General features: G+C 42.8%; 2 protein-coding genes across 6 annotated transcripts in view; both read right to left on the bottom strand.

Moving 5' to 3' along the window:
- Positions 1-1,319, bottom strand: part of LOC115141345 (uncharacterized) — a 6,695-nt gene extending 5,376 nt beyond the window's left edge. Inside the window, exon 1 of one of the 3 annotated variants that reach the window (XM_029680116.2) lies at positions 1,142-1,319. The gene's annotated coding sequence lies outside the window, so the exon portion shown is untranslated. Of the gene's footprint in view, positions 1-717 lie in introns of all 3 variants that reach the window. The other 2 variants (XM_029680117.2, XM_029680118.2) reach the window with 2 other exon arrangements.
- A 787-nt stretch (positions 1,320-2,106) lies between these two features.
- Positions 2,107-13,704, bottom strand: LOC115141334 (ubiquitin carboxyl-terminal hydrolase 5-like). 3 transcript variants are annotated; one of them, XM_029680089.2, is made up of 20 exons: positions 13,394-13,704; positions 12,625-12,753; positions 12,197-12,260; positions 11,727-11,854; positions 11,243-11,388; positions 10,710-10,894; positions 10,369-10,463; positions 9,838-10,031; positions 9,580-9,651; positions 8,871-8,961; positions 8,587-8,712; positions 8,342-8,495; positions 8,006-8,180; positions 7,592-7,680; positions 7,127-7,312; positions 6,612-6,755; positions 4,000-4,142; positions 3,545-3,695; positions 3,109-3,193; positions 2,107-2,908 (listed from the first exon to the last, which is right to left on the bottom strand). In XM_029680089.2, the coding sequence occupies exons 1-20, from the start codon at positions 13,499-13,501 to the stop codon at positions 2,815-2,817; spliced, it is 2,559 nt and encodes an 852-aa protein (XP_029535949.2). In that variant the 5' UTR covers positions 13,502-13,704; the 3' UTR covers positions 2,107-2,814. The 3 variants fall into 3 exon arrangements, with proteins under 3 accessions (XP_029535949.2, XP_029535948.2, XP_029535950.2); XM_029680088.2 differs by having other exon boundaries at positions 12,197-12,263; positions 13,394-13,703; XM_029680090.2 differs by having other exon boundaries at positions 7,184-7,312; positions 12,197-12,263; positions 13,394-13,699.
- Between the last annotated feature and the right edge of the window lie 724 nt (positions 13,705-14,428).

Raw genomic sequence — 14,428 nt, 5'->3', positions numbered from 1 at the left:
TGCTATTCACAGAGGTGAATTATAGGCTACTTTAAAATGTACTAATCATCTTTATTATGAACCACCTGTAATCAAATGAAACATTTGATAAAATTGCATTAGCCTAATAATTCTTATATTCGTATCATGGTGTATCATCTCACTCGGATTAACTCACAAACAGTGATAGGCGACAGGCCATTATTGTTGGATATTGTGTAGGCTATTGAGTAGGCTGTTAATCTATGGTTGATTTATTGGCAAAGAAGTAGCCTAACAAATAAGAACATGGCTAAAAACATAGATGTCTGCTCGGTAAGAGCCTATCCTATAATATCTAATCGATGTACTATTGATCAAGAGCTATTCATTTGCTGTAGCTATTCTTTTTTTTTACATTTCTTTGTGTGTTATGGAACATTAAAATAACCTACTGATGATTGTGGTGATTCAACAGCTTTAAGGCCAGGCTGAAATGACATTTTTGCACCTACCTATCAGTTTTGAGATTTGTTGTTGTTTTGGTCAGATAATATTTGTATTTTCAAAACTTGATGATAATTGAGATTTTCTTTAGTTAATCATACTACCATCATAAACATTTTAATGCATTTTAAACACTTTAAAATCGACATACATCAATATTTTCAAAAGCTCACTACATTAAATGACAGATCATTTAAATGTCCATTTCATAGAGAATGTCACAAACTGGACTGACTATGTTTAGTAACTTACTTTGAAGAGATGGTGATTCGGTCTAAATAGGCGTTTGGTAGTCTAAGTCAGACTCTTCCCACACCCCAACTAAGAAGCATCTGCGTTAATCAAATTTTAGTCCGGTGCGGGAGTGTCTATACAAAATAACTCCAAAATATTTAGGCTGGTTTCGTCCAGAAAATTGGATCTGCGCAATATGCAAATATGATATACTGCCTAATTTGCAAATTTGTAAAACATATTTCTGGAGAAATGTAATATCATTTTTTAAATTATATTTGTGTCTAAATTCAACCGGTAAAAGTTGATTATCCTTCTCCTCTCCCTTCAACATTTCCCACGAAATAAAAAGAATAAAGCTCCTCTCTTCTCTGGGTAAAAAAAACATATAGCCCAAGCAACGGAACTAGCTCCGACAAGCATATGGGAACATTAATATTACCTGATCTGATTTGTAATTCACCTGAAATTGATTCTCAAAACGTCTTAGGTTACAAAAATATGAGAAAAAAAAACACTTTGTCCTTTCGCGAAAATACACTAATGAGTATGCTTTGAGGATAGTGACGGAGTGGAGCGGAAGAGATCGAGAAAAGCGTCTGCACTTTGGAAAGATTGTGGGTTTACGCATGCTACTTGCCTGCGCCTTCTTTGCAAACTCCTTATTTGATTCTGTATTCACCTTCCACCAGTGACCCAACGTCATAGGAAATGGGCTCCTTACTAAAAGTCCAATCTGCAAAATGTGCTGTATATGGGAAACATTGCATTTGTGCAGAATGACTGCATATCGTGACATACTTTTTTGTGATTATCCTTTATGACGTGAATTTGACAGTAATACCACTTAAACGTCTCATGTAAATATAGTATGTGCTTTTGCATTATCAATAGTAGGCTATTTTAATAAAAGTCTACCTTATAAAACCACGCTATTAAACCAAATAAAAGTAGGATATTATATTTTTTCTGGCTTATCATCAAAATAAATTGAATGGCAAAACTGATATTCAATGAGATGGCCTTGGGTCTTCCAGGCATGTGGCCATGAAGATATACACACCTGAAAGACTACTAAATTAGTTCTTAGAAGAGCATAGTACCAGCAAACATAAAATGAGCCAAAATGTAGTATGGTGGCAGGTGTAAATGATATCAACCAATTAACCCCCACAATGATCCCACTCCCACCCTGTGATGAAGACAAGACCTATGGTTGCACTCTCACTACGTGTCACTGGCATGTAACAGCCCTCTGGAAGATGTTGATTCTGTGGCCTGATGCCAGTGCGGAGCACCATGACTAACCTGGTATCCCCGGCTCCTCAGCGAGAGCCTGAATATAAGGACCCAGCGCAGCATGGCCACTAGTCACATCCATCTCAAGACAATCACACAACAAGCAGGGGCGGCACAAAGACATCTTTATTTGTCAGAGCAGAAGTAACAAAGGAATTCATTTGAGCAAAATAAACAAAACAAAAACCAGTCAGATATCACCCTCACCACAATTGAAAGAACAACCTGTTTAGTTTTTATTTTGTTTTTTTTAAATACAAATTTTATTTTTTTGTATTTTATTAATTTTTTCCTCTCTATTACTGTGGATGCCAAACTTATGAAAATGCCATGTTGGAACACAGAATGGGGGGAGAGAAGGGAGGCAGTGCTTGGCTTAAGAAGCAATAACAATACAATGGATGCTAGTCAATAAGTGGCATGTTGTTCAGGGAAGGGGGGGGGGCATTGTTGCCATAGACACTGTATAATGATTACCAGTATCTATCACGAGTTGATTGGTGTCAGTTGCAAGATGAGTATAGACTTAGAAGGGGTGAATACACCAGCAGCCTTCCACCAACACTACTGTGTTTGTAAAAAGTGGAGGTGGGAAAAAAATGGGGGGAAAAACTTCTCCTTTAAAACACCCCATCCATTCCACTTGCCTGTGTCTGCGTACATAGCTGTGGGAAAAGTGTATTTATTTAAACCCTACATTTGTCAGTTCAGAAGCGTGTGTCAGAGCATTCTTAGTAGCTCAGTGTGTGACAGTGTGTATATGTGCATGTTGGCGACCCTCTTCCCCTCCCTAAGTGAAACTCTGCCCCCCTCAGTTCACTCGGTGACTCTCCGGTAGAAGTAGAGGTAACCCAGGTCCTTGGGAGGCTTCTCTGAGGCACACACTTTCTGATCGTTAAAGATAACCCACCTGAGAGAGAAGAGGAAGAGAAAAAAAGACAGACATGAGAAAACAAGAAAAAAGCATTTTAAAGCTTGGTCTAGATTGTTATAACCACAGAATCTCAATAGCAACACCGTGCACCACAGAAGTGGGCATTAAGTCGAATGACATTCATTTATAAAAGGAGTGGTTTCTTCTATATGAAATGGAGAGAGAATGGCGCTTACTGTTGGTCCTTCTTGATGTGGCAGACGTAGTGGCCACACATAGTGCTCGTGCCCATGTGACTGATGAAGGCAAACAGTTCATACTCTGGAAGAGAGGGAGAGGAGTATAGAGGAGAAAAGGGAAGATGCACATAGTAGAGACATCAGTGACAGTGAATCTATACTGCAATTTGACATAAACTTGAATACAGGGGGTTTTTCAAATTGAAAGACATGGACAGACAACAATTTGGAGTCTGTGCGCATTGTCAAAATACATGTAATATGCTTTCCACAAAGAGTAAATCATTAACTAATAAATGTTGAGGTGGAAAAAATGAAGTATATTCTTTGTTTTCCGGGAGTGCGTACATAGATGCTTTGAAGAGAATATTAAAATACGTTCAAACGTCCAACTCAAACTGGACCCACTCCCTTCCTCTCACTGTTGACTTACTGCCGGGTCCGTCTCGGACTTTAGGCCCAGGAGGGGGCTCCCTGGACCCCTCGCTCTCGGCGGCCGAGCGGCCCCCCTCCGAAACCTCCATGGACTCTAGATCATCCAGGTGGGAGAAGATCCAGTCCACGGCACGCTCTAGGACGTTACTCTGGAAGAGGAGAGGGATAGGAGAGACCACTTGGTTTAAGGTTGGAGACCTGACCAGCAGCACAAATGAAGAATGTATGTGTGAACGTCAACTGTGTGCTAGAATAGAGTATATTGTGCCAAAGGTCTAATCATACCTGTAAATTCCACGAGGTGAATACAGCTACTGAGCATGTGCGAAATCTCTCTGCAGTTTTTGCATTATTTTTTAAACCAACATCAAGGAGTTCGGTCACTACAGCAGTGCTAGACATGAAGGGGAGTTTATTAAATTCATAGTAATGGTAAGGGAAACACCGTCTCACCGTGGCCCTCAGTGCTCGCGTGGCCTGGTCTCGGCTGAAGCCCATGGAGACGATGGTTGCTAGGTGCTCCTCAGAAATGCTCTCTGTGGGCGTGGTCCCGGGAGCGGAGCTGGTGCCCGGCAACACCAAGGGAGCGGAGAAATCTGCAGCCAATCACAGAGGGGGAGGGAACGTGAATATAATGTACATAATGAAATCAATTACATGCTGTCGTGAAATTACCACTGTAAAACATGAGTAACAACGTTGCTGGAAATTATGAACTGGTTCTACTTCACGTTCAAACACATGGCAGTCCATACCATTTAATTATGCTTTATAACACCTACTCATTCCAAGGGTTTTTTCTTTATTTTTGCTATTTTCTACATTGTAGAATAGTAAAGACATCAAACTATGAAATAACACATACGGAATCATGTAGTAACCAAAATAAAAAAAGTGTTCAACAAATCAAAAATATATTTTATATTTGAGATTCTTCAAATGGCAAGCGGATAGCCCTATTTGGTAAAAGATTAAGTCCATATTATGGCAAGAACAGCTCAAATAAGCAAAGAGAAACGAAAGTCCATCATTACTTTCAGACATGAAGGTCAGTCAATAAGGAACATTTCAAGAACTTTGAATGTTTCGTCAAGTGCAGTCGCAAAAACCATCAAGGGCTATGATGAATCTGGCTCTCATGAGGACCGCCACAGGAAAGGAAGACCCAGAGTTAACTCTGCTTCAGAGGGTAAGTTCATTCGAATTACCAGCCTCAGAAATTGCAGTCCAAATAAATGCTTCAGAGTTCAAGTAAGAGACACATCTCAACATCAACTGATCAGAGGAGACTGTGTGAATCTGGCCTTCATGGTCAAATTGCTGCAAAGAACCCACTACTAAAGGACATCAATAAGAAGAAGAGACTTCCTTGGGCCAAGAAACACAAGCAATGGACATTAGACCGGTGGAAATCTGTCTTTTGGTCTGGCGTCCAAATTTGAGATTTTTGGTTCAAACCGCTGTGTCTTTGTGAGACGGCCCTGAATTTGTCTGAACCGTCTCAGTGCTTCTACTTCCAATAGGGCGCTTCCCCTTTAATTCCCAATTAAATAGCCAGCATCAGCTGCGCAAAAGTGGGGTTGTGATGGTGGTGCGAATGTGTTCAACCCTCAGTTCCGAAGCTTCTTTACTCCGTTTGTTTTGTTGTATTTAAAAAGTGTGCTTTGTAGCCTTGTCTCAACTTTAACCCGGATCCATTCATTTCTTCCTTTGGACTACACATCTCAGTTGGTCTCAGCTGTTTCGTCGTGGCCTTTATCAGCTGGAGATCTGTTGGCAGATTGGATTGTCTGACTGACCGATTTTGACTACAACTATATTGCATACGGTATTTAATTTGTTTTAGTGTGATGTATACCGTGATGATTTATGTGGTCAGTTGTAGTTGAAGACTTATTGAGAATTGATACTCTTTATGGTTGTGTGGTAAAAGAGTTATTGATTGTATGATTGAGACTGGGTTTACTCTACACTTTTATGAATGGACAAACATTGCGTGACTAAGGTCACTTGAGTTCCCTGAACTCCTTTACCGGGCTGGACTCTTGTAGGCCCGAGGTACTGGACTTTTGAGGAACCAGAGCTTGTTTGTTTTATTATGTGTGTGAACATGTATGTTGGTAATACAACCCACGCAAAAGAATACAGCTGTTTTGAAGCTATTTCTAATGTTTTAAGGGTTTATGAAAAGTGTATGTCCATCCTGACTCTTACATGATTCCTTTGTATTGGTGTAGACTTGACGGACCAGATGGGACTCATTCCCTCCCAAACCAAAAGGAGAAATCAATATTTTCCCTGGTAGGCACAACCTACCTGGCACCCCTATAAACAATAACCTCAAGTCAAAACCGTTACACGCGGTTTGGGTGAACTGATGATCTCCGCATGTGGTTCCCACCGTAAAGCATGGAAGTGTTATGGTGCTTTGCTGGTGACACTGTCAGTGATTTATTTAGAATTCAAGGCACACTTAACCAGCATGGCTGCCACAGCATTCTGCAGCGATACGTCATCCCACCTGGTTTGCGCTTAGTAGGACTATCATTTGTTTTTCAACAGGACAACGACCCAACACACCACCAGGCTGTGTAAGGGCTATTTGACCAAGAAGTAGAGTGATGAAGTGCTGCACCAGATGACCTGGCATCGACAATCACCAGACCTCAACCAAATTGAGATGGTTTCGGATGAGTCGGACCGCAGATTGAAGGAAAATTAGCCAACAAGTGCTCAGCATATGTGGGAACTCCTTCAAGACTGTTGGAAAAGCATTCCAGCTGAAGCTGGTTGAGAGAATGCCAAGAGTGTGCAAAGCTGTCAAGGCAAAGGGTGGCTATATGAAGAATCTGAAATAAAATATATTTTGATTTGTTTAACACGTTTTTGGTTACGACATGATTCCATGTGTTATTTCATAGTTTTGATGTCTTCACTATTATTTTACAATGTTTTTTGACCGGTAGTGTACATTTCTCAACAAACACCACCCAATTATATAGCCCTCCATGACAGACACACGTGTTTTACGGTATATTTGGCAAAACTGATCCTCCGGAACCTACCTGGGTCGTCCATGTGGCCCATGACCCAGTTCATGGCTGCGTCGATTCCAGTATTCCCAGTATAGTACACAGCCTTCCTGCAGGCCTCCAGTGGGAATCCCATTTCACACAACTGGGACACGGTAGAGTCATCCAGGACTGGGGCTGAGAGAGCACGAGAAGGGGAGAGGGTCTAATTATATGGATGTACTCCACAGACAGCAGCAACAATACGGATGTCACGAATGGTCCTAACAACTGCTGAGAAACTGGACATTTGGAGACAGCCAACTAAATAAAAGCACTTTGGCAAACCACATTAAACTCATTCTGGACAATAAGAGCAAAACCAAGTCTCTTTCCCACCATAGGATTGAAATGATACCTCACATCACCTCACTGAAAATACAAAACCAAATTTCAAAAAGGTGTAAACACAAAAACATGGAGAAAACATAAGAGGGAAAGAAGAAAAGGAAAATATGACGACGGAACGAAGGGATGAAGGAAGGAAAGATCAGAAAGGAGAGACTGACACAGTAGTGGGGAGTAGAGCGAGTCGTCCTCCTCATTGCCGTGGGAACCCAGGATACCTTTGACCTCCATGTCAGGGGTCATGAGAGGGGGTGGGGCCACCTCTGGCAGAAGCTCCTCCCCCGGCTGCTGGCCGGTCCCACGGAGCGCAGTCAGGTCCAGCGTGTCGGGAACGTCGATGCTCACGTCTGCAGGGACAAACAAACATCTATTTAGTTGACAGGAACTGTGCCACATTCATCCCACATTTCAGTTCTCACATTAATGGAAAAGTAATTTAAAAATGTGTGGTTCCTTGGACTTGTCAAGCAACTACAACGGAATTTCCCACTTGAATTGAACCGATGTCGTCTGTGATAACCCACAGATGTAGATGTTGCATGTGTATGTAAATGAAAATAAAATGGTATTCAATACAGAAGATCATGTCGACCTTGTTTACACTGTGTGCAGAGCAGACTACTCACCTAGTTTCTTGGGGACCCAGTCCTGTCCAAAAGTGAACTTCTTAACCTGGATAACCATGTGGTCAGGGAAAGAGGCAAAGCGGGTGGTCCTGAAAGAGGGATGAAGCAGGAGCGCGACTAATTACAAACTACATTTTCCCTTGGAAAATGCATTGATGGGATGATTTAATTCAGAGTTTTCCAACTCCAGTCCCCCAGTACAGCACACGTTTTTGTTGGACCCCCAGACAAGCTCACCTGATTCAACTCATTGAGGGCTTGATGACAAGTTGAATCAGGCGTGCCTGTCCGGGGCTATTACAAAAATGTGTGCCGTTGTGGGTACTCGTGGACTGGAGTTGGGAAAGACATTTCATTGACTGGGAAACTGATTGATAGATTGACAGACTGAGTGAATCGTGTGCGTTGTCATACTTGGTGGCGGTGGTCTTGGCCTGCGCGGCGGAGCTCCAGAAGTCTGTGAGCGTCTCCGGTTCGCTGAGAGCCGCCATGCACGCTGTGAATGGGATACAGGCGCGCACTGGCGCGGGGGGAGGGGCTCCCGACGAGTCTGCCTCCTCACGCCGACGCTCAGCTTCCTGCAGCTCCTCTGATAGAGGGATAATTGATGTATTCAATTTAAATAAATGTTATTTTGTGAAGAATATATTTGACTTATAAAAACTTGTTGGTTGACTTATTTAACGAGGCTTCAATAAAAACCAAGGGAATTGACACAATAACAAACTACATTTCCCATGAGCCCCTCACCTGTGTTGGTGGCCTGGTCCATGGGCACAGGTAGCTGGAGGATGTAGTCCACCCTCTGCGTGTACTTTGCTTTCTGTGACTGCTGACACACGATCCTCTCCTCTACCAGGAAACGGAAGGCTTCAGATGGGTTCACCCCCGAACGACAGTTTCTCTGAGGTAGTTAATAAAACAAAACTAAGAAAAGGGGGGACAACAGGAGGGGGGGGGGGGGGGACTGATGACAGAAGATGGAAAGACTTTACCTCCACCATATTAATGAAGTGTAATAAGAACTCCTGGGCGTCTTGTTGCCGATTGGTGGAGAACTCCGGGTGGCCCCGCCCAACAAGTGCTTTGAACATACGCGCTGCTATGCCAACCTGGTCACCCTGGAAATCAAAAAATTGTTATTTAGACAATGTAAACACAACTGGAAAAACCTTGTCATGTTTGTAGACAGGTGTTTGAGGCGCCAGTGCTACGGTTGCTAGCATTCTGACTTAAGAAAAACTTCTGAACAATCTTCTTACGCTTTCCATTCACTTACTCTGGGTTCAGAGCTGGGTTCAGAACCCTCTCCTGGGTCAGGGGCTGGTTTGGAATACTCGCCCGACAACAGACCATAGCCCAGCTTTGCTCTGAAATAAGGAAGAGATGTTGAACACCAAAACAACATTGGAATAAAGTCCATTTAAGATGTATAAATAGAGGATAATAAAAACATGAATTGCTGATCTATCCAGACAAATCCCATTTCTTAAACTAAACAGTCTTATAAATTAGGGGAAAGTGTTGAAGGAGATTTGGTCAGCAGATAGGGTCGGCTTGCATTTCCCCCCCAAATACTTAAAAATAAGTGCTAACGATTACCATCCCCGTATCTTATCTAATGCTAGTCTTGGCCATAGAAATGGATCGTTTTTTTCTCAGATAAGTGAACAGTTAGTGACATCTTGTGGAGAAAGGCTGGCCTTCAGACAATGACCTACTGTCCATCCAAACATAACACATGCATCTCACAGTGCCAATGTGTGTGCCATTAACATTTGTATGCCAGTGTGACTAGCTTTGAATACACGTGTGTGTTATAACCCTGACACTGTGATACTTCCAGACACAGGTGTGTGTAGTCTCAAGGTTGTTGGGAAAGGGCAGGTTTAATAAGCCGTTTGACGCAAAATGGATAACAACGTTAAGCTTGTGTGAGTGTGTGCATGCTACACTGAAAAATAAAAAAGCATTTGGTGGAAACTCACACTTGGGTTTTGAAGTCCTGGGTGGGGTCGCTTGGAGCTTCATTGAAGATCTTGTCAATGTTGGAGACGTACCTGAGGCGGGGTACACACACACGACAGAGGTTTCGTGAGTATTTTCCAGCACTCTTTTTACAATCCGTCTCAATTGCTTTTTATCTCAGGGCCAATGGACCCTGATCAAAAGTAGCACACTAGAAATGGAATAGGGTTGCATCTGGGACGCAGACTAAGAGGTAGAAGTGATAGACGGTTACTGACTTGCTCTGGAAGTCAGGCACGGTGAAGAGGACTTGCATGACCGAGTTGAGGTAGCAGCTGTTGCCCAGGTTCTTCATGCCGGTGAGGCCGGGGCCCGACAGAGGCCGCAGGGTGGCCCCTGACTCCTGGATCACCTCCCACTCCCCCACACGCTGGTTCACCGCTATCTCCAGCTCTGTCATCGTATGCTCCGTCTGCATGGGAGGGAGGGAGGGAGGGAAAGACAGGTGTCGAGAGAGAGAGAGAGAAACGGGGAAGGAATGGGAGTGGGGAAGACACTGACAGATGAACCAGATGGAGAGGACTGATCACACAGAGTCCCATCTCTAATTTAGTTGTTATAACACAAATATGAGCTATTGAAAATGGGGCCAGGTCAGCTTTGAACACCATTTTGTCTCTAAAAGCACCGGTAAGGCAAGTACGGAAAAGTATAGTCCATGAAAGAAAATATCTGTCACTAAAGACGACGAGTCAGGAGAGGACCTGCCCATAGAGACCCTGTATCTTTATTGATTTCGGCAGTAGTACCTTTTCCATGGTCATCATGTCGATGCCAAAGTGGGACAGGTGTTCGGGGAGCTTTGGATCCAGTACCATATCATCCTCGTCATAGGAGTACACATCTGGAAAGGCCACAGAAGCAAGTCAGACATCAAAAGCTCAAAGAATACAGCCTCTAACCAAGCTACAACTTCCTTCGAGTCCTTTTCCTTGCCAGTGTTCTGTTAATCGTTCCCTTTCAATAATTTAAGGGTGTCAATATGGATTCTGTGACTGCTAGAATATTGGGACTAGTAAGAAGTACTTGGTAAATAAAACGGAATTGTGTTGTTTCAAGTGTCCAAGTATTCGTATTGTGTTTCCATCACCTGCGCCGTCGGGGGTGATGGTACCCAGTTTGACGGCTAGAGGGTGTCCCGTCTGCTGGAAGTGCAGGAGGGCATGGTTGTTCCCCCCGGAACCATCGAAATACCTGCGACCGCAGAACACCCTTCCGTCCGACAGGTTCATCCACAGGTTCTCCTGCAGGTCACACACCTCACACCGCCAACCACTGGAAGACAGGGATGGAGCGAAGGGAGAAAGTTGGCGAGGGGGAGAGGCAGAGAGAGAAAGGAAGAATCATCAAATGATGGAGAGGAAGACAGAGGGAGAATGAGAGATTGATTGACAGAGAATGAACATTCAATAAAACATTTATTTAGGCTAAATATTGACATACATTATTTAATATATTAATTACACCATCAGACCTTGTATATGATCCAAGTCGAGGATGAAATGAATGGACATTTATGATGCAAAAGGAGCAAAATTGTTGAGTTCCTTTAACGCTGGAATGCTCGTGATATTCTAGCCAATGCCAGCTCAGAACAACAATCGAGCCTAACAAGCCTCTCACCTGGGAGGGATCTTGGTGCCGTTGTTGAGCTGCTTGAGTTCGACGGCGTGCCGGGACTCCGCCCGCACCTCGCCGTCCCACTGCTGCACCTGCAGGGCGTGAGACACTGAGTCTGCAGACATCAGCCCTGCCATGGCTAGAGATACCTAAATGGATATAGAGAAGGTTATAAGCGGTTACAACAAGAATGCATGGTCAATCTATATTAAGTGTAATACCTAGAGCAGGGGTCGACAACAGGCTGCCCACGGGACAAATACATCCCGCTAGTGGTCCCAAAAAATACTAAATTCAGATAAAATTAGTTTACTTTAGGAAATCTGTTCCTAAATCCTCCCCACAAAAAAAGTGATAGTGTCTCAATTATTTTCAATCTCTTTTTGGGCTTAGCTGTGGTCAATTTGCAGTGTCAAAATTATAATTAATTTCCATAATTAGCAAAGTTGAGGCAGCACTTGAAGTGTTCACCCACAAAGTGTCTCACCCGCTCTCTCACAACATCTGGCATGGTGGCGAGGTCATTGGATGTAACTTCCTGTCTATCAGGGAAGAGGACGACCTTTACTTCCTCCTCATACTGCTCCTGCTCCACATTGAACCCTCCCTCGATCCCTGAGACAGAGAGGAGGAGGAGGAGGAGTGTAAATAGACATATTATATCAGTTTCATTGATCTATCATGGCAGAGTCATTTCTGAAAGTTTTGGCTACAACCGGATAGAACGGAAAATGTTGGTGTCAGCGTCCCTGAAGGCTAGCCTGTGTACCAGTATGTTTAGCTATCATTCCACTCGGTGTCATATGCTAAACACATGCTCGTCATGACATGGAATACAGGGAGTGGAATGTTAGTAGAAACAGACTGGTACACAGGCTACCCGAAGGCTGCTTCGGGGTTCTTTGCACCCGCCATAGGCCCGTCTGAAAATGTGTTACTGTTAACTCTGCTGTTTACCTATGGCTAATCGGGTGGGCTTCTTCTTGGGTGGGTCACCGGATCCAGAGTTCTCATCATCTTCCTTCTGGGGAAAATGACAATTCAGATTTTGTGAATTGTGGAATGTCTCCATCCACAAGAAAGGTGGTTCATTCATAGTGTATAATTTCTTATAGAGACGTTGAGCAAACCAAACAGAAGTAGCTGCCATTAAAACCAGCTGAACTGGCCTGATGGCACATTGTCATTAGATGCTGCCACTTCCCTGTCATACTGTGTAAAGGTGTATTACTTTTGTACTGTCTAGAGAGCAATAATTTTGAAAACTGAAATGTGACACTCAATGTGTTTGTTGTTTGGCCACTATTCAGCCTCAAGTGCCTCTATTGCTGGCTAGACTCTGCCAGACTTCAGTAAAAGGTTTGAAGGAACCGTGTGTAACTCACCGGAGCTTTGCGGGTCCGGGAGATGTGCAGGTAAGCCCGCTGTCCACTCCTGGTGTGGTGTCTATCCACATACTGACTGCCGAACCCAAGGAAACTGTTCATGCACACATACAGGCCTCCTTCACTCTCCTAAAAAAAATATATTTTTTTAATTATAAAAAAAATAATGCGAGAACAACATTAAGGTTAGTCATTACATTGGCTGTCTTGGTAACTAGTTTACCCAACAACCTATTGAATGTAACCGTACAGTAGTTGGAGTTTTCCACGCGACCAACTCATAGCATTGAAGATCATCATGACAACTGACAGTGTGATTATCTAGCATGCTAACTAGCAAGTGAACTTTAGTTAGCTAAACAGTTGGAATGACACGTCAAGTGTCAGCTATAGTTAGCCAACTGGCTAACTAGCGTTAAACTTGAAAGGTAACGTTGGCTAAATATACGTATCGTTACTGTGAGCTCATTGACAACTGGTCATGATGATATTCGGAAATGATTAGACAACCACTAGTTACAGTAGCTAGCTAATGTTAGCTGAATGCTAAATATGTTAGCTTGCTGGTTAACGTTTCTCAATGTAGCTACAGTAGCTAACGAGTTAACAATAGCTAGCTAACGCGTTATGACTAGCTAACTACCAACCTAGCCAGCTGTATAACTGGTAATACACAAATAAAAATATAAAAAAAGATCCCCAAAGAAAAAGCATATATAAAAGAGGTAATTCGAAGCCAATAACGTTAGATAAGAAGATGGTTACTCACCGGAGAAGAAAATGACAAGGCGCATTCGTCTTTGTGGACACGGTCCCCGGGCCTCGGAACCCGGATTGTAGACAAAACCGACATCAAAACATCGCTTACCTCCGCCATCTCAACCTAACTAATTCTGCCTTCCAGCCGGATACTTGTTCCTCTGAGTTTGGACCCCAGCTTTTGATTCTACACCTTTGACTACTGTCTGTTTGTACTGCTCTTCCCCTCTCTCTGTTTGTCCGTCTTCCTCCCAATGAATGGCTTGACGCCTCCCTGTTCGTGTGGACGCCAGGCCGAACGCGCACAGCACGCTCCCGGTAGCGTGCTAATCGTAATATATAGAGTACAAACTACCGCACAAATATGCGATGTTGTGTTTGAAAGAGAAACATTAATTAAGTATGAATTCAGATCGCCAATGAATGAAATTTATATTAAAACGTTATTTAACTTCTCGTAATATATAGAGTACAAACTACCGCACAAATATGAGATGTTGTGTTTGAAAGAGAAACATTAATTAAGTATGAATTCAGATCGCCAATGAATGAAATTTATATTAAAACGTTATTTAACTTCTAACAAAGACATGCAATAAAACGCACAGGCAAAATAGACACCATCTGCATATTACACGCATAGCCTTTTCAGTAATTACGGTCAAGTTTAAGGACTGGCGATGTCTGGGTTTTTTAAAGCACCAAATGAACTACTACCACCGCCTGGGTGGAAAGAGAACTTCACACAAACCCCAAATATGGCAATGAAATGGTCTATTCATTGTAATTAATAGACTATGGGAAAATATACAGGATTGGATGTGTCATCAGCTGCCACATTTAATGCTGATTAACAAATGACTTTGTAGTCAAACAGGGTAAATATTTTACACGTTGCATGTTCAGACCTGCCATGATTTATGTTTGGTTAGTGGGACTTTGGTAAAGTAGGTCTATATAGCCTAAATAGTTCGATTTAAGAAATTATGCTATGAAAAGAATAGGCCACTATGAAGAATGGAAACAATGTGGTTTGTGTAGCCTA

Source organism: Oncorhynchus nerka, linkage group LG3 (genome assembly GCF_034236695.1).
Source record: "Oncorhynchus nerka isolate Pitt River linkage group LG3, Oner_Uvic_2.0, whole genome shotgun sequence".
Lineage (NCBI taxonomy): Eukaryota > Metazoa > Chordata > Actinopteri > Salmoniformes > Salmonidae > Oncorhynchus > Oncorhynchus nerka.
The sequence above is the reverse complement of the archived record's forward strand: the minus strand, read 5'-3'. Positions and strand labels throughout refer to the sequence as shown.

Bases quoted from the DNA above. Each gene is read 5' to 3' on its own strand.
- LOC115141334 (XM_029680088.2), bottom strand. From the start codon at position 13,501: ATGGCGGAGGTAAGCGATGTTTTGATGTCGGTTTTGTCTACAATCCGG. The intron at 10,464-10,709 runs GTGATGGAAACA...TGGCCTTTCCAG, and splicing joins CATCACCCCCGACGGCGCAG to ATGTGTACTCCTATGACGAG. The intron at 10,032-10,368 runs GTACTACTGCCG...CCTCCCATGCAG, and splicing joins ACATGATGACCATGGAAAAG to ACGGAGCATACGATGACAGA.